The sequence below is a fragment of the Lingula anatina genome, chromosome 9 (assembly GCF_051362555.1).
Source record: "Lingula anatina isolate TDL-2025a chromosome 9, LinAna3.0, whole genome shotgun sequence".
Classification (NCBI taxonomy): domain Eukaryota; kingdom Metazoa; phylum Brachiopoda; class Lingulata; order Lingulida; family Lingulidae; genus Lingula; species Lingula anatina.
This window is the reverse complement of record NC_141775.1, coordinates 3,758,168-3,778,538: the sequence shown is the minus strand read 5'-3', so window position 1 is coordinate 3,778,538 and position 20,371 is coordinate 3,758,168. Positions and strand designations below refer to the sequence as shown.

The following is a 20,371-nucleotide window of genomic DNA, read 5'->3' as shown; positions in this document are numbered from 1 at the left end:
GTAATTTTTCTCTGGGTGCACCTTCTTTATTCATGTAGGTACTCACTTATAGTTTAGCTGTAAGTGTCAATACCCAGTTAACTGAAACGTAACATGGAGAATGAATTAACAAGAGAAATTATTATGTGAAGCTTTTTTTGTGTTTTATGGCAGCTGTAACATTAGGTTAATGTTATCTTTTTTTTTATATCTCAACATACCAGAAGTGTTTTTCAAAATAATTTATGATGGAATAAGTTAAGCTAGCATTATGTTATTATTTCTAACATGTCATAGTTTTTGCTGTAAAATGTGCTTCAGCTTATTGCAAATAAAAGTGCGTATTCCTGCTGCAGTAAATACTTGTTGTCCAACATGAGACAAATAAATCCGATTTTGAATGGTTTCACCTTTATAGCGATTTACATTTTTACATTTATGTTTTATTTATGTTTTAAAGCTATTTGAGTTAGATTGAGTACCATTCATGAAAATTATTTTTATCAGATATTTTTTGTGATAAAAACATATTCTCAAATTGATCTTGGCTGATAATTACATGAGAAAAGACACAAAATAAATAACACCCAAAAAATAATTCTTTTCATGCAAAATATCTACTTAAAATTGTTCATTCATCCAAAACCAGTCTTCTAGATTAATTTTTGATGTAGTTCTTTTAAAACTCCTGCAGTTTAAAAAATGAAATCTAAAATTAAATTACTTGTACAATGCTTATTATTCACCAAAAGAGACTTCATTTAGAAGTAAAAAATTGGCATTTTTTCTGAAATCAATGTCTTGGGAATTAAGAAAAGATCAAATGATAAATCCATAAAATGTTTTTTATTCTTACATCTCCTCTCTCTATCCATACAAAAACATACAGATCACAACTGATACATAAAATACAACTCACTTGATAATAACAAGTTTCTACCCTAAGTCATATCCTTTGACATACACAAGGTTGTTTTTAAAATCACCAGCCTATCAATACTGCCCACCCTGAAAATCAGAGTGAACATGCCTATCTTTTCACAAGTACAAACAACAGAAAGCTGTTGAAATTTCACCCTAAAGTTCCATGGTGAAATCTTCTACAATCTACTAGGCAATAAATATGCATTTTGGCCTTATGATTATATTCAAGTTTCATTCAAAAATAAGGGTAAAGAGTGTGCACTTGTTTAAAATAAAACTATGAAAATAAAGCCATAAATTGATGTTAAATGGATTGAATGAATGGAGCTTTAACTGCAATCTTGGCTAATGAACAAATTCAAATGAATACTCATTTTAGTTGATGAAAAGTTTAATATTTATTCAAGCTTCTGAAAAAACACCATTACTTATCAAGGTTCAGAGAAAAATCAACACATGCCAACTGTTCATTTGAATTTGTAAACATAAAAAATTCAAACCCTTTTCACTCTTTCTTACATTAAATTCAAAATATCCTTTCCAGAGCTTAATTTCTCTAAATAAATCATATTTTAAGCAACTATTGGCAGGTATATGACATAACATTAAGCACACAACCTAAAACACCATTTAATATAATTATATTATCTACTGTATCCCTGATATAATTCAAATCTAGAGATATTCAGAATAATATACACTTTAAATTAAGATTTAAAAATATCCACTAAAATAAATATACAACATGTAAAACTAAATTTTGTTCTCAATTTACAGTCTAGCAAAATTCTGTTGTCGAGATAGCAATATGACACGACTTGTATGTTATTGAGATGAGTAACAAGTCAAATGTAATGGCAAGACCAGATTCTTAATTGGGGGGGAGGGGGGGGGGAGGGGAGGGGGACTGGGATGGGCACTTTTACCCTGAACCTCCCTGCAATTAATTAATTACAACAGATAAGAACAATTAGACAACACTGACATGACCTGTATTTTATTTTTTGGTTTTAATGAACCCCCCAACTTCCTTAATTTGTCAGTGCTTTATTTCAAATCTATTTGAAGCTTTACAAGTTACAACCTTTGGACAAATTTTAAGCATCCAGTGTTGAAGTGTCTCATAAGAATGACCCATTTTCTCTCCAAGTTTTCAGTAGTTCTTCTTTAGATAATCAAGACATGGCAGTTGCTAGTCAAATGATGCCTTCCACTGTACGCCCACTGTGAAAATGTAAAAGTAGCCTCAAAGCTTGGAATGTCACAGTTTAATTTTTGAATAGTTACTGTTGATGTATTCAGATAAATCTCAATATCCAATGTGAATGTGCATTTACTCTGAAATATAAAATGTTGTGGTTTGCTTTCTGTACAACTGTGGCCTGTCTTTATTTTCACTGAAGATAAAAGTAAAAGCTCTGCAATTTCAGCCCTATAGTAAATGGTCATGGCTTCCATCATAAAAATCCAGATTACCATTTTCTTGCGTGTTTGCAAATGAGACATCGTCCAGTATTGTACGGAGTTAGCCATCCTGTTTACAAGGGAGTACTCAGATTTTTTGGGGTTCACAAATAGCTACACAGGGGTACTTTCCATTTCTATACTTTTTGACCTGTGAGAAGAACTGAGGCTAGATCTGCTTGTCTGCTGTTGGATGTCATTCTTCATTTTCCTCCCTAGGGCTCTACCCAAAGATCCCTGCAAGGTAAAAATGTGGTGACACTGAATTTTCATTGTCTCTAGTGAAAAAATGGTAAAAAAGTGAAAATTGTTTCAAAAGAGACTAAACAAGTTTAATTTACTAATGGGGCATGATGTCTGTACATGCATTTTATCAAAGAAATCAGTCATGTGGTCCAGGCCCCACTTCATGAAGGGTCGGAATGTCAGGACTCATGGGTAAAAACTGACTTGAGCTCCGTAACTAGAAAGCATCGCGGATTGTGAATCACCTTTCATTTCGAGGCTATTAGGGCCTATTTGGGGCGAGTAAATTCCGATTTATGGAATAAACATGCTTGCGCTCGGTCGCAATTCGCATTGCTTTTGAGTTACGGAGTCTTGGTCTCTTAGGATATGGTTTAAATTTTCCATCAAGGTAAAAACAACAGTTTAAGTGCCACTTTTATCATAGGAATGGAGTATAAATCCGCAGCCACCCATTTCTATCATCAAAACATTTACGTAAAAATATTTCAATGCAACATGTGCTTCACTACCTCCAATAATCTTACCCTGAATGTTGGCTTTTTCCTTTGCTCACCATCTTCACCAGGACCAAGGAAAGATCTCTCAAAACTTCGCCCGAGCGATCCTCCTGCTGTTTTCTTTTTACTGGCATTGCTTGCTTCCAGTGCAGTTCTGGAATTAAATATGGAACAATATAATGTGTTTTCATCAAAAGAAAATATTTATTTATGTTAAGTGATATTTCAAATCCTTGTCCCAGATCTACACTGGCACTAGAGATATATGACTGGTAACCCTTGCTTTTCTGGTTATACTCAGAGGTGATCAAATTATGCAGATAATGATTGTAAAACACTAGAAGTTGTTCTTTTATTCCTTTAAAGACCCCAAAATGAGACATTTGCCTTAAAATGTATGTCACCTCGAAGAAAACAACAACAACAACAACAAAAACAAAATAAATAAATAAATAAAATAATGATATGTATACACATACAGGAACAAGCCTGTATAAGTATTAGGTTTTACTTATTTGTATCTTAACATCATTCCATATAAATCATTAGTTTCATATTAATTCATGTTTTTTAATTGAAAACTTACATGTTATGAAAAAGAACAAAATTAATTTAGGGGTTTTTTAGAAATAAAAAATTATAGCAAATAGAAAATAGAGATATCACGAAAAGGAGAAATATGTTACTGGAAAAGATTCTTCATGCTAAAAGCAAACTTAACTGAAACATGCTTGCCTGAACATGCTTAAATTAAATAGGCAATATCATGTTATTATACACATGCAAAACAAAACCTAAGAATCAGTGATACATTTCATTTTCATTCTTCATAATTCAATAATGCATGACAAGGTACAATTTACAGTTAATTTGGATAGAAATAATGAAGAAGAATATAACATATTTCAAGGAGGTAATGCTGAAAAGAATCATGTAACATTTAAAAAGCCTGAAATAAAATAGTTTAGCATTGGGAAATAAATCATGCTTGGATAAATGGTGCAAATTGTGACTACCGATGGATGATATTTCATGCAAGGTACATCATTTTGTACATAAACAAATAAATAAATAAATATATAAATAAATATATAAATAAAACACTTTATTAATTTAACTTTGTAATTAATAGTCATTTTTTATCATGAGAGGTATAAAACATGCCACAGGAAAATTTCGCTTTCTTTCTCTGTAATTTTGAAGTACATCTAAAAACATGCAGGACCATTTAAAAATGACTCTTTATAAGAACATCAGCAGACCAATTACTTTAATCTTTAATAGCAACAGAAATACATCAATGTTTTTAATACATTTGTTCTCATGTCCTTTGTGACCTTGAACTTCTGTAGATCACTTTATGACCTTTGAAGGTCATTTATGTGATACCTTTACCTGAAGAAGGTCCATCGTTTAGGTCGTAGGTCAAACAGCGAAGCGTACATGTGTGGAGGTCTGATATCAGTGCTATAAAGATTAAACAGTGCCACTACATAGAAATGTGTTGAAAGAGAAACACACACCTTCCAAAAGAGCAAAAACTGGTGCTATTACACTTAACAACAAATTTATACTCCAACTCATAAATTTTCATACATACAAAATTACTTTGTGAGAAAGAACAGTGAATTAAGACATCCATGCTCAATAGTGATAAAACTGCACATTTTCTTTTTTTTTTTAGATATGCTGAGATGTCATGTCAAATTCATTCAGAATCCATGAGACCAATACTGCAAAAAAGTTTGCTGGTCATGTTGCATCTGCCCTGAAATTTCAAAGTTGTGAGCTCAAATTTCTAACAAGCAAATGACATGCTACTAGTAAAACGGAAAACAGTGACACAGATGTATCTATAAATATCCCTCTGGATTTCCAGCTCAAACCAAATAAAAAAAGGAAAATATAAAAGCATTATCAACCATGGCATGCACAGCAAGAAACAGTATATTTTCACATGTATTTAAAAATACATATAATTGTGGCTGTAGTGGTGGGGGGAGGGGGGGTGTCAGCTCATTCCCCAGCCAAGCTGCATTGCCTCAGTCAGATTCGTAGCACAAAAAAATCTCATTTTGGAACTAAATCTGCAATCTAGAACAATGAGAGACCCATGTATGTATAAATTAAGCAAAATAAAGACATTGATTCCCAGTTATTGCAGTTATAACAAATGTTCACAGCTCCGTCACTTGCTCCAGCACCAGAAAGGCACAGACCATGAAAATATATACAATGTGTTGACTCCAATGTTAAAGAAAAAAGAAAAACAGGACACTGAACACATACATGTGCACTCACATTTTCCATGCTAATTAACATTTGGGCATTTCTAAGAAAACTATGAATTTCATCTAAGGAAAAACAGGCAATACACACACACACACACACACACACGAAAAAATTTAAATCAAAAGCAAACTCAAACCATAAATATAAACCAATGCCCTAAGGCAAAAAATAAAGAAATAAATAAACTAATTAATTAATTCATTATTAATAAATTAGCACACACATTAAGCACTCAGGGCACTCCTCATTATACAAAGTTTTACAAAGAAAGTGAGACACACAAAGCCAGACACAGTAATTTAAATTATTAACAAAAGCTTAAACAACATTGTTAATATGTTGATGCTGCCAGAATGTTATTAAACACCGACCACACTACACAGTATGCTAGCTGAAATCTCACCTGGCCGGTTTAATGAGAACATTCATCTCTGATGCCAAATGCCTCCTTATGTAGGACTTGGAAACTGGTATCCCAAGAGCTGCTGCCATGGCCTCTGCATTAAACGAAGGTTCCAGCACCATTAGAGCACCATGAACACCGCTATCTTTTAAATTATCTGCGTACTCCTGGAATTGAAACACAACAGAATCATGAAAATCCTGTAAACCCCCCTTCCCTGCAAGATTTAGCATTTGAGTAACTCATTTCTTTTCAAAAAGACAATGCGACATGTGTCACATTTTTACATTATGGTAAAAATTGAAGCCCTCCCCCCCCCCCAACTTCAGATCATACGCCTGTTTGTCTCACCAAGAAATCAATATCAAACCCACAACTGCAAAAAACTTTTAATAATTACGTCATTTCCAATCATGTTCTACGCATATGATACCTGAAAGCAGTTCATGATCAATGCCCTTATCACGAGTCATATGGGTGACTAAGTAAATTAAGTAATTATCAAACATAGCAATAAATGTAATTTTTCATTTATTCTTACACTAATTTTGAAGGGGAATAACTATATCTCACCTGGAGATCAATATTTTTAATCCACCTGGCCACCCTCTCAGTGGTCCAGACTAGGGGATCACAGTCCACTGTCTCACACTGAGATCTTCTGTCAGACAGCAACTGAACAGGAGACAGAAAATATATAAATAATTTTACTGAGCACAAGAATGTTTTAACATTGATAGGCTCTCTTACGACTAAAAATGGGAAAGGGATAAAAATATATTATATTATATTATATTATGTTATATTATATTATATTATTATATTATCCAATATTATATTATATTATCCAATAAAATTAATAGTAAGTTAAGTCATTTTCTTACATCTTTATCAAAATGCACCCTCCTCAGCAGCTCTATCCCATGTAACATACTGCACTGGTGGAACTTTCTGTGGATATTTAGGTGTTTTTCTAAGTCTTTTTTGGTAAGAACGTTCAGCATCCTGCCATCTATGAGATTTGATTCTAAGTTAGTTTGGTACTGTCCTAATCCTATGTCATGGATCCATCTATGGGCCACCCAGGTGTGGTCCACATATCTGGCCTTGGGGTATTTACTGAAAATAAAAGACAAGAGAAATTACTTTCATTCATATTATCTTAACTTTTTGATGATGCTGTGGTGTTGATTTGAGTGACTGATTCTCTACTTGTACCAGTTGTTTCGGTAATTTTTTTATTAAAAAAATTGAACAAAACATCATATGAATACAGGTGATAAAGTGATGCTTTCTAGTTTTTTAACTTTATGATGAAATAGGTAAATAAAAATTCATAAATAAATAAAGCAAAACATTGCAAATTTTAAATAAAACAAAATAAAATGAAATAAATTTAAAATCTGTCATGTCGAGCAAACTCACCAAGAAGTCGGGTCTCTTTGTTCTTCAATGGCAAGTCGTAGTTTGCGTCTGTGAAAGGAATGAGTTATACCTAGAGCCGACTCCAATTCTGAATCACTGAGACCTAAAAGCACCTGAAAAAACATACCAAAGAAAATATTTTAAAATGCTTCAGAAAAGCTTTTATTAAATAGATTGTATCCCATGGTCAGATAAGCATATATGCACTGCCTGTTCTTTTTTTTTAAGCTAAGGTGAAGGTGAAAAAACTGGCCACCTCAGTGTTCTGGTTACAATGTTCCTGAATAAATTATTTATTTATTTTATCCAATGGTGGCTATTGAAACACAACAAGCCTTGCTGGGTTTCACTTAAGTTTATAAATCATGTGGATAGAATAGGAACACATTTGACCACAAATTCACCACAAATTCAATAAATATAAATCCAAACATTAAAAAAAACCCCACCTTTCCACTTTTTACATTCTCCACACACATCTTGCCATACATAGGCAGGGACATAGTGATCTCCAGCCAAGCCAGCACCTCTGGAGCTTTCCACTGGGACATTGCGGTAGAGGAGCATTTCTCAACCAAACACAATTTCTCCTCATAGTTCTCCTGGTTGAGTTGAGACAGGTGAGGATTGCTGTCAGAGTGGGAACTCAGGTTACTCTCACAGTCTGGACAAACAAAAAAAAAATATATATATATAATAAATAAATAAATAAAATAAATAAATAAAATAAACATTTATCAGTTAACATTCCTTTTAATTTTGAATAATGATAAATTTTAAGAGGAAGGCATGTTAATCTGATTGTTTTCAGTAAGAGTCCTCGTGGGCTTCGATTCAGCTACATAATGTGATAGTCTCATTGGGAATAAGCCCTTATACACATCTCCCTACCTTCTATCCTGGGGTCACTATTGATCGACCTCCTATTGCGATTTCTAGAGAACACTTTGGATATACTGCTGCTGAAACTTTTTTTCCGTTTCTTCTTCCCGTCCTCCTGGTCCTGAACTTCCGAGATCTCCTCCAGGGAGTTGAAGTCCGACATCGGGGACATCTTGTCTGCTGTGTAGTTTCTCTGGGTTGGAGTCACTGAAAATGAAAATGAAAACCATGACTAACAGTTTGGATGATGCACTGAATAAACTAAACATTACTGCTAGGTAATACTATGATATATTTCAAAATGAAAACTATTAATGAATTTCAAAATAAGATTCGCCTCTGGTTGGAGTTTTTATTAGACTCTCATTCAGACCTGCCAACAAATGAAGCTGATCACCATCTCTAATCTACAGTTTTCAGATTCAATAAATTTCTAAAGTTCCAATATTATGAAACTATTTTTCAGGGATTTATTAGTCAAATTGAGGTCAGACTGCATATTAACAAGCACATAATTTATTACATTTCTGAATCATTCTTTGCTTATTTTATCATACAATGAGAAGCTTTTAAACAAAATTAGTGAAAAGCTTAAGATCTTAGCAAATGGCCATCCAAGATGATCACCTTCTGACTGCATTTATTATAATTATTAAATTTATTACTGACACCACATAAAGAATACTGAAAAATATCATATTATCAGATTTACTTACAACAGAAAGGTGAATCACTTCCATAACTTTTCCCAGAATTTGGTGGCGACTCTTGATATGGCGGCAGCTCTTCAGTGCTGGGAGAACGGAGGGAGGGAGGCGGTGGGTCTAGATCTAACACAGCTTCATCAAATTTGTTGTGTTTTGATAGCTGCTCCTTCATCTACAGATTTAAGTTTGAAGCAGATCATCAAAAGAAAGACGTGTTTATTTTCATTCTTTGCTTTTAGACTTAACATCTTTACTGGTGCCACACAAATAAATTCTCATCTAAGGGTTAATTTTTTTTTATAAAACATCAATTCATCAATCGCAACTCTTTTAAACAAAACATTGTTATACACTTCTTTTTCACTGGTAATTATCATCAATACTAACATCTCGGAATTCCCTCTGCAGTTTTTCTATGTATTTTTCTTTGACATCCAGTTGCTGTCGCAGGCTGACTGATCGTTCTGTGGCATCTCTGGCTCTTTTTAAGATTTCCCACTTTTCTCTTTCTATCTCATCCTTATCTGAGCTTAGCTGGAACAAGTATATAAAAATAGTGTCTATAATTGATGTATTTTAAGAAAATTAAGTTGTGTAGTGCACTGAAATCTATATAATAAAATGATATAATGTAGAATGATATCATTAAAACATCACTGCATTATTGAACTTAAATAAACTTCAGCCAAAAATTGAACCCAACAACTGTTCCTCTATCAAAATCCATTACCTGTTTTATTGTGTCATCACTTTCCTTCATCCTCTGCTCATAATTTCTGATAAAATCTCTCAATTCTGCCTCTTTATCTTCCAGAGTGCCGTACAGCTGCTTCATTTGACTGAGAAGGTCCAGTTTTTCTGCTTTTAGTCTTTTTCTGTCACCTTTCATCACTAAACAAGAAGGAAGGAAAGAAAAGTCACAAGATTATTGAATAATGGTATGATAGCCAATTATTAAGTTGGGTCTAGCTGTAATGGGTTGGAAAAGAACAAAACAAAATTATCTGGTAAATATGACTTACACAGGTGCAAACTTCATAAAATCATTTCAAGAAGGGACTGAATGTGTTATATTTAAAACACATCTTCTCATCATTTAATATTTCCCAACAAAGAACAAACAATCATGAACACACAGCTTCATATTTCATATTATCCGGGTAGAGGGGTTCTGATTTCAACACCATCAAACAGCTAACATGCTATCACCTGTGCTTGACATGCTACGGGAATGATTTTTATTTAAATACGAGTAAAGGGCGGAGACCCACAGGTGCAAATGCCTGAGGAATGACAAACAGTGTCAAACTAGCAAGACATTTAAAAGTAATATGCACCCCTGAAAAAGGCTAAGGGGGCTTGATGCCAAGGCTGATCATAAAAATAAAATAACTAGTACCAAGATGTGACATATTTGAACTACGGATTAGTATCAGAGTCTTTGGAATCTAAAACAAGCAAACACAAAATAAAATTATTATAAAAAAAATCCAGAATTCATCTGAATACGATTCTATCACTTAACATAAAACTGACTAACAACATTACTTGGTACCTTTTAATGCTTCCTTTGCATTTAACAATTCCTGCTTTGTTTGAAGAAGCTCCAATTTAACTTCCCCAAATTCTCCGACCCCAAGCTCTTTCTCTGGTATCCCATTGGTCGACTTCATGGCGGAATCTTTGGTGAGCTGTAATTCCTTCATCTCCCTGTCCAGGTAGTGGACCTGCTGCTGAAGACGGGTGTTCTCCTCTTTCAGGCGCGCTATTTCTGAGCGGTCATTATTATACTGCATGCCTGGAAACAAACCATTAAAAAAGTTACTGACAATGTGACTCAGATAAGGGCTTACTCTTTTATTTTATTAAGAGAACATTTTACTATTTTACTACTTGAGCCTCAAAATATCTTATTTCTTTTACGATATCAAAATATTAATGCAGGTGAGGTACTGCAGGGGGGGAGTAAATCTGACCAATTCACGCGCTTCATGACATCAGCCAAACTGCTTCAAACCTGGTTCAATTTGATTTTTTAGCCTGAATTTATTTTAAAATGAGGATGAGGCTATAAGTCAGAGCTTAGAGAAACGATGGCACCAGTCATGTTACTTAAAGGTCACAAGTCTGCCATAGATGTCTTGCCCACTCAGTCATATCTTAGAGACTTTTTCTTAATTTCCTCCAAGGCAAGTCCAACTGTTGACAGATCATCCAATGTAAAAAGCTGACATTTTCTTGAAGTACCTGTCTAAAATTTTACATGAGCAAGCATTTCAGGAAGTTCTTGACATTTTAAAAACAGCTTAATATTATCCTATGACCAACATCTGACATAATGCTCCGAACACAAAATGTTCTGTAAATATCAAGGTTGGAAAGAGCTTATTCTAAAGTTTACAGATGAAGTAGTCAATACAGGAAAATGACAGCAAGTATGACAACTTGAATGTCATTGCATTTCCCAATGACTAATTCTTTCAGAAACAGCCTGTTTGTTTCTCTGTTGGCAAATTTGAAATAGCATGGAGTGTGTATGAGAAAAGTTCAACCAGTATTTGCCTATCTATTACATGAGATGAAATAAAATTGGAACTTCAGAAAATGGCAAAATTACAATAATACTAGCAAGTTCAATAACTGTTACAAATTTATAATACCATCTCTCACTCTTTAATAATGTTGTGGCTATTAAATTGTAGATCCTCTGATGAAAGCAACAAGGTCGAAAATGAAATATTACCTCCATATGGCTGTTTGTTTATTTGTTTGCCATGGCAGCCAATTTCAAAAAGTTATATATAATATTATCTTATCAGTAAAACAGCAATTTGTTCATATAAGTTCCTCTTTCAATAGATGTAAGAATTTATATTTACTTTTTTTTGCCAAAAACAAACTTTAACTCACTTGAGATAAGTTGTATTCAATTCATGAAGGTGTCTGAAGGACATAAACTGCTCAAGTAACAAAAAGTTTGTCTGTGGGGAAAAAATAGAAATATTAGACCTTAAAAACAGGCAATTCAAAAAATGTTTCAAAAAGGCTCAGACTTACCATCATTACGATGAACATTATAAGAATTTTCCATATTGCCTTGACTTTGAAACCTTCCTCCAGATATCTCCAAAAGTTTACGATTTGTGTCCAACAACTCTTCACGTAGCATGTGCACTTGCTGATTGGCCATTTCTATCGAAGTATCAATGTGTGTGGCTAACTGTTTATTGTCCTCGACCATTTTACGAAATTTTCCCTGGGCATCTTCCAGCAGGCGGCGCATCAGATTCATGGAAGTCTTTAAAGCCTGACATTGTCGTGGAGTTAACTCTTGGTCAATGTCCAAATCTGGGTCCTTAGGTGTGAAGAGAAACTGGACAATCTGGTCATTCAATGTGTCCAGAGATTGAATGGCTGGAATGAGAAAAAGGAAACATTAACACCATGAAAAATTAGGGTCAGGCGTTGCGTGGCCCAACGAAGCACCTGCAGAAATAAATCTGTGCACTGATGATGTACAGTGGTGAATTTCTTGCCCGCTGTTTACATAGTTTAGAAAAAGAATGAAGTAAATATTTGTCTGTAGAAAAATAGGCAATTGAAAATGTTTCACAATGGAGCAGACTAATATTACACCATCATTGCATCCATATCCACTTGACAAGAACAGAGAAGACTGCATTGCTTCAGGCAGACTACAGTAGATAAATCACATTTTCTAGTTGATCTTAGACGATTAACAAGTTTAGTCTAGATCAGTCTACTATCTGGTGATTCACAGGCAGGAATACACCAGGAATACACATAGCACTGTGGTGCACACTACTGAACCTATATGAAATGGCCATAGACTTCAATTATCTGACCTCACATAAGAAAAAGATCACAAGATTAGATCATACACACTTGTGAATATACTCAAGATTGACCACTAACTAAAGACACTTGTTGTACCTAGCTGATCTTACCTAAAAGAAAAATAAAATATCCCCACAATCACTTCAATGGCGTCACAAGAACTTCCATGCAAACCTTACTTTGTGCTGAATCCTTACAAGGTATACTTTCCAGAAAAGCAAAATTCTCTATGGCTTCAGGAAAAAAAACTACCTGCCTTGCTTTTGAAGTAATTTGTGTACCAAATTGATTTTCTCTTGGAAAAAAGTCTGTAGAGATCCTGCATATAAATCTCAATCTGTCTCGATTGGACCTTGCTATCCTTCTCAGGTCACACTGTGTAATATGTGGCACATACACGCTATTACTTGAAACAGTTTAAAAATCACTTCACCTAAAAATACATTTCAAGAGTTAAATGGTGATTTCTTTACAAGCTGTTTCCCTTTGAACAATACTTAATGCACACTTTTCGCATTAGTCAAGTTCACAACGCACTGCCTAGGCAAGTGTGCTAGAATTCAAATGTGTTTTTTATTTGATGATGTGCCTTTTTGACAGACTTTCTTCATATTATTAGAAAGAAAAGTGATGTACCAGGTATCATAAAAAAGCTTTCCTTAAAATTCAGATCTGTATTTATTCATTTGCTATCACACGTATTAATAGTAACTAATCACCATAATATGACTTCTTTTTACAAAAGAGTACTTTTTTGTAATAAATCAAAATCCACTTAAAACTGAAACCGTAATGATATATAATTACTACCATGGGTCCAATCTGCATGTAGACATCCTACGAATTCCTCATAATATTCCCCTAATAGTGTAGAGAACCTGTAAAATGCACTTTGTAAACATATGAGTGCTCAATAAAGTATTGTTATTATTATTATCTTTATTATACATGACCCTCTGTAACCTCCATGTTTTTTTTTTTTTTTTTTTGGCCAGATCCAAAATCTCCTATTCCTGTTTTAGATAATTAGTCAGGGGCAGATCCAGAGATATTTTCTGACAGGTTTCGAATTATCTTTATCAATCCATCCTCCATTTTTGACCGTCTTCCGACAGAAAAAAATTACATGCCCATCAATATAAACTTGAAAATCTGACCATCTTCCGGAAGACCCAGAAGATGGCCTAAATCCGCCCCTTTTAGTCCTGCCCAACACGCAAAGAGGAATGAATGTTTCTAGCTTGTTCCAAATGCTAAGCCTCTCAGGGAATAGAGGTAATGAATCGTCTGGTGATGGTAGTGGTTAACCAACAGATCAGGCAATATTATGTAAAGCAGCTGATCTCGGAACAGGAAGTCACCCTCTGTGCCTCAACACTCAACAAGATTCCTTTGTTATAATTGATCTGATCAGCAAGAAGCTTTATAAACCAATCAATACAGAGACTTTTAATAGAAGTAAACTAGTCAAAAAGGCACATTTTCATGAAAAAAATTGAATTCAAGTACAGGGCAATGTATAGTGAACTTGAAAAAAGGCTTTAAAAAATTCCTATTAGTATTACCATTCATCAGAAAAATATGATACAATGTTCTGGAATACAATATTACAGAATATTTCATTATGATGATGGATTTCCAGATCTACTGATCAATGGTTGCGCAATGAGCTGCAGAAAGAACTTCCAGTCAAGTCTACTGTGGACTTATAGAACCTCATAGTAGGAATTGATCTGGCTATAATTCCTCTGGACGACATGGTGGTTGTATTTAATTAAATCATTCTATTATTAAGTACATTTGCATTGTTATTAGATCAAATATCATTTCCCTAGCATATATCTTTTCTACTGGAACTGTGAGGGAAGAGATTTAAAATGTTGTGAGGCTGTCCACAATCCTTTTCAAATGTTATTAAAAAGATAAAAAAATACATCCGAGAAGGTGAGCTGTTGTAGCCTTTTTAATCACACCATGAGGAATCTAAGAATAATCAAAAGCGCTTATTTTAGTTGAAAAGTGACAATAGAATTCATACATAATAAAATGATGCCCATCTAAAGTAAATGATAATAATGACAATTTTTATGTAACTTAGACTATACAGTATGACTTGCCAGCTTACTATTTGAGCATAGTCAAACAATACTGTCAGTGGAAACTTTCCTATGAAAACAGATGATAAAAAGCACAAAAAAAAAAAAAAAAAAAAAAACAGAAGCTTGATCGATGATTTCATAATTTGGTCCCACGCAGTGTTGTATCATGATTCACTCCTTCACTTTCTATTTAATCCCTCATTCTTCTCTTCGCCACAGGAGTAAGCAGCAATTACTTGGAAAAAAGCATCACTTTTCTTATCTCCAACCTTCTCGTGGTTTATCATGTTTAGACATTCCCAAAATTATATAGCTTCTAACATGATGCCACATCACTTGTGAATAAGATGAATTTAAATTTGTAAGTTTTAACAACAAAGCTTTTTTTAAGGGGGGGGGGGGTATTTATTCCTGCTGTTCAAATTTATTGATGAATTACCACATGTAATTCGTTGCACAGTTTATACCCAATGTCGCAACATGACATCGTCATGCCTGAATCTCATATCCGCCTTCTGACACGACGAGTGGCAGTGACAACTCTTGGTGGTCTTCTTGAAATCAAACCAATATCATTTTGTAACTTGACGCAGAGAGCTAGAGAAGTGCGTCTCTATGGCGACGGCTGTTGACAAATTGCCCAATTACCTCATTTGTCCAATTTTGTTGCAGCTGTCAAAGATTGGCTAGTCTGTTCTTAAAATCTCTCTGGTATCCAGTGACACCATCTTGTCCTTCCTCCTTCATGTCAGATAACCTTCAAGTTGTCTGAATGCAGTTTCAGGCAAGATAAGTTAATAATATATTTTTTTCTTGGACAACAGCTACATTTGTAAACATTTTTATTATTATTTCTATTGTTATCATCATAACTTTTAGTAGCAGCCTTTACTAATTTGTGATATTGGCTTAAGCCCTAAATATTACATTTAAATTTATTTTACTGAAACAAAGTAAACCAATTTTTTAGCCTAAAGTTCCTTGTGAAATCTGCACTGGATCTGGTATTTACCCATCTACAGATACAATATGCCATGGCCAATATATGTAATCCACAAGCCAGTTTCCAATAATCCTGGATCAATTCTGCATGTCTACAGATGGCAAATCCTGCAATTCTTCATTCAATGTTCACTCTTCTTTTTCTGCCCACAAATCCTCCATCAAACATCAACTAATTTGTCTTTGGACATTTATTGATATTCAAGTAGAGCTAACAGCTCTGTTCACAAAGATGTCTGATTAGAAACTAAGTGGTGGGCGACCGTGTGACATATTGGCAGCTATTCTCTTATAAAAGTCATCCAATATTAAGACAGAAGGTCATTGATCTTAAAATTCTTGAAAATACTACATTGGTTTAGATCTCACAGTTCTTGTTCCAAACACTTTTCATTTAGTGTCAAATCATTTGAGTTTGCTAATGTCCCTACTTGCAGATCTTAACTGTCATGTAGAAAAAAAATACTTTGTACTTGTTATTATTCTTTCTTTTTTTATTAACATTTTAACATGATCCTAAAATTACATCATAACATTTTTGAAAATCCAAGATTATTTATTTTCACAATACACTGGTACATGTGCAAGCATTGCACCTGTCTGGGGGAAAATAGTGTTTTTCCTATTTCACAGGACTAATAGCATACTTTTCAATCTAAGAGTCAAACTGTCAAAACAGCTGAAGCACAAGTCAGGAAGTAAATTATTTTCCCTGCTTCCAATGGCATTTGACTGCCTTGGGAAATATTGCTTCTGTAACATAAACTTTAGTGCTTTTGTATGGCTGTTTTGTTTTTTGTTTTTTTTTTCACAAACTTTTCTTTTATCGTGGTTGAGCTTGTTCCAACTCACAGGTAAAGTTTGTTTTGTATTAAGTGTAGCTGACCAGCATATATCATCAGACTGTTTTCTAAACCACTATATTTCTAGACCAATGCACAAACAAATCAATGAATAGATGGATGCATAAGATAACTGAATGAATGAAAGGATGAATGAAGGAATGAAGGAATGAATCGATGAACCAACAAACAAACAGATGAAACCACAGAGAAAGCAATCTCTTAAGGTTCTTTAAGCTGACCTCGTACCTGTGGGTGGGTCTTCTCTCTGTCTACATGACAAAATCTTGCCCACAACTTATCAATTCAATACCACCTCAGACAACAGTGGCTGTTGGATGTTTATCAAAACTTCACAAGTCCATCCTCTGTCTCTCTCTCATTCACTCCACAGCCTATCGTAAACCTCCATCTCAACAGCGACGCTGTCTTTGCAATATGCCCTGAAAGCATTCAACCCTGTGACACAGAAGAGCATCACTCATGGTTATTATTAACTAAGTACAGCAATTACTGGCAGCCAGTGTACCACTATATGAATATGATAATAGGGGCACTCTTCTCTGTCTTCTCTGTGTGTGTGTAACCACAACAAGCCACACCGTTGTAATGTCTTGGATCCAGGTGACTGTGCAGGTCTTCCATCAAAATACAGAACACTGGCTTGATCTTTTCAATGGGGGGAAAATAATCAATCTTTCATAGATGCAATTTTGGAATAAGCATTGTTTATTTTAACAACTGGATTTTTGTTTAGTGATTTTACCATAAAGAACAGAAATACAATTAAGGTGGCCGGCTTTTCAGCTTTGTTGCTGTCACTCAATGGGAATGTTCTTATTTCAAGAATTTGTCTTGAAAAATACAGTATCTGTAAAATTCACAATTTTCCCCCATTGAAAATATTGAGTCACTATACCATAACACGATGCAAGCTGAGGGGGTGGGGGTAGGCAAGCAGGGGCGGATCCAGAGATATTTCCTGACAGTCTTCCAAATTATCTTTATTACCTCCATTTTTGATGGTCTTCCGACAGAAAAAAAATAGATACCTGTCAATGTAAACTTGAAAATCTGACCGTCTTCCAGAAGACCCAGAAGACAGCCTAAATCTGCCTCTGGGCAAGGGAGTGGGGGTGGGGGGAGGGGTTGGAATGGGGTACGTGCAACACAAATGGTAGAGAATAAGAAATGAGCTTAGATCAGGCTGTACTGTCAGACCTATGTGAGAGTAATCAATACCTTCAGAAACTACTGAGTGACTGTACACAAATATGTGGAAAACAAGTAATTATTATTTTTTTTTAATAATTTGACAATTTAAAATTATTACTGTAATCTTCTGTAGTTTCTCTTGCATTAATTCTAAATTACTCCAACAGCAGTACCACACTCCTCTTTGTGCTTCGGTGATCTATCTAACTGGTTCTCCTCCTCTTTGAAAATGTAGTGTGTCTAGACAGTGACACCTGACCTTGGCTTGCTTATCATTATGTAATCTGTACTGTACATCCCTGCCCGAGTTCTGACACTTCAGGCGGTTGACTGGTGGAGGAGACACTTTATGGTTTCTGTGTGCAAAATAATGTAGTTTTTTTTTTTTTTTTTTTTTTTTTTTTTTTTTTTGTAAATCTCAAATTCAAAATACTGCTACATCATCACTGTATGGCAAAACTCAGTTGTTGAGAGTTCTATATGATAAGGAGTTAGAGACCAGCTCTGCGCTGACAATTTCTCCACATTTCTCTCCCCACTGGTCTGTTATATATATATATCAATAATGACAGAAATTAACCACTAAACACTTTATCTTTGCAAATCAAGTAATTCAAAGAAAAAAAATGACAATGCTTGAATGAGTCAATGAGACACTTTCAATACTCAAAAGATTTCTCCTATTTTTCCTCCTTGAAATAAAACTTGGAAGAGTAATATATTTTCATTTTCTCCGAGTAAATAATCATCATTTTTCTACACCTACCTTACAAACATCATGCTTCTTCCTTGTTTGAACATAAACTGCACACAAAAGAATAAGGCTTTGATAACTTGCTATAATTACTTGCAAACCAAGAAGGTATTTATACCACAGCAGATTTTGAACAAGTCCAAACACATGCATGCAACATTACTATTATCAAATACTATTGTTACATCTATTGTGAATGATATTTTCTCACACCTTAAGTGCAGCTACAGGTAGACAATCACCCACCTGCCACAGGTTTGCTTAACGTAGGTGTGAGACCAATTGTCCCATTGAAATTAAATTAAGTCATTCCCTTTTATTAATTGTAATACAATGTTTATGTGTTGATGGGGATAGGCTTCATGTATAAGCAATTACAATTGACCTCCACCAGCTGGTCTTTTTGTAGCATATTTCATATGGTCATCTAGCTCAATAAACCTGGGTTTCTTGGGAATATTTTAACCCCACATGATAGGGTTATGGGAACCCAGTCGCAAACACACTGCTAACTGATGTGACCTTCCAATATGCTCTGAAACTCAGGGTACCAGACTGACACTTGAAAAATACACCAGCAAATGATGATGTGTTATTCATTCAATAGGATTTCATGGTAAGAACCCCAGCTCTCAGTGCCAGATGGCCAGTGTATCCTCAATAGCACACCTATCAATAGTCCAATATCAATTCCCATCTTACACCAATCTATCAAATAACAATCAGGGCAGACAAGCATTATGACAGCCACTCTGTTCAACATATTGAACCAGTATATAAATTTTCCATATATCAATATTAATATCGCTTAGGTTGAGTAAATTGCACAGCAATCGAACATAGTATCAGTAGCCAAGCTAAACAACTAGGCCCTTACGTAAATTCTCCTTGTAAAAATCTTACCTTTCTGAGAGAAAATGATTGTTCATTAACTTACCTGCACAAAAACTGAGCTACATTCATTTGGTAATAAAATAGTTCAACAAATCTGCAGAAATACTGGGAAAACCTAGTACAATTTCATCCTTACACCATACAATGATTTAACTTAACCAACCAAAACCCAGACGCACATGATCCTCATTAAACCCACACCTTATTGATACAAAATGATTTATCCGAGCCGCACAACACCCCAAAGCTGAAACACCTTACAAAGATCCCCCCCATGTTGATATAAGGCGATTTAAATCTGTGACACACATGGCAAATCAATGCAATGATATGTTGGTGAAACATCCCGTCTTTTGTCCGCCAGCACACACACCTTGTCACTGATGTTTTGATACAAAACATGGGAGGGCCAAGATGCTCTTCTCCTGGCTATTTGCCTATCAAATATTTAGCTTCTCCCATTCAAATCATATACAAAGTATCGGAAATCCATATTGAAACATTCAGGGCTTAGCAGCTCGTTACACGATAATTTGATGTTAATATTTTAAGGCTGTTAGGTTTAGCGGGTAATTCAACTAAACGTTTAACAAGGCCACCTGTCCTTCAAATGAACTATGCTTTATGTCTTTTCAGATAATTTGTATTATGAGAAATCAATATTGAAAATTTAGAGCCAAGATGTTGGTTTCATGTTCATTTGGCATAATGCTATTAATTTACAATATCTTTAACAAACACAATGATGATTAAACAAATGGTGCTTTATTTTGCATCAAGTATTTAATGTCAGGAATCGATATATTGAAGCATTAAGAGCTGAGAGATCAAGTGTAAAGTTTAAAACCAATCCATCTGGTAGACAAATGAAGCATGTGGTTTACC

At 34.5% G+C, this 20,371-nt stretch overlaps 1 protein-coding gene across 11 annotated transcripts in view; it reads right to left on the bottom strand.

Moving 5' to 3' along the window:
• Window positions 1-803: 803 nt before the first annotated feature.
• Window positions 804-20,371, bottom strand: part of LOC106153398 (kazrin) — a 51,383-nt gene continuing 31,815 nt past the window's right edge. For 10 of the 11 annotated variants that reach the window (XM_086994951.1, XM_013527318.2, XM_013527308.2 and 7 more), the window contains 14 exons: window positions 11,880-12,236; window positions 10,378-10,620; window positions 9,553-9,713; window positions 9,210-9,356; window positions 8,832-8,994; window positions 8,125-8,322; window positions 7,683-7,897; window positions 7,234-7,346; window positions 6,693-6,927; window positions 6,382-6,483; window positions 5,809-5,975; window positions 4,509-4,580; window positions 3,141-3,267; window positions 804-2,604 (listed from right to left, as the gene is read on the bottom strand). In XM_086994951.1, coding sequence (XP_086851077.1) covers window positions 2,482-2,604; window positions 3,141-3,267; window positions 4,509-4,580; window positions 5,809-5,975; window positions 6,382-6,483; window positions 6,693-6,927; window positions 7,234-7,346; window positions 7,683-7,897; window positions 8,125-8,322; window positions 8,832-8,994; window positions 9,210-9,356; window positions 9,553-9,713; window positions 10,378-10,620; window positions 11,880-12,236 — 2,423 coding nt within the window. In that variant the 3' untranslated portion in view covers window positions 804-2,481. The remainder of the gene's footprint in view (window positions 2,605-3,140; window positions 3,268-4,508; window positions 4,581-5,808; window positions 5,976-6,381; window positions 6,484-6,692; window positions 6,928-7,233; window positions 7,347-7,682; window positions 7,898-8,124; window positions 8,323-8,831; window positions 8,995-9,209; window positions 9,357-9,552; window positions 9,714-10,377; window positions 10,621-11,879; window positions 12,237-20,371) is intronic. The other variant, XM_013527307.3, reaches the window with a different exon arrangement.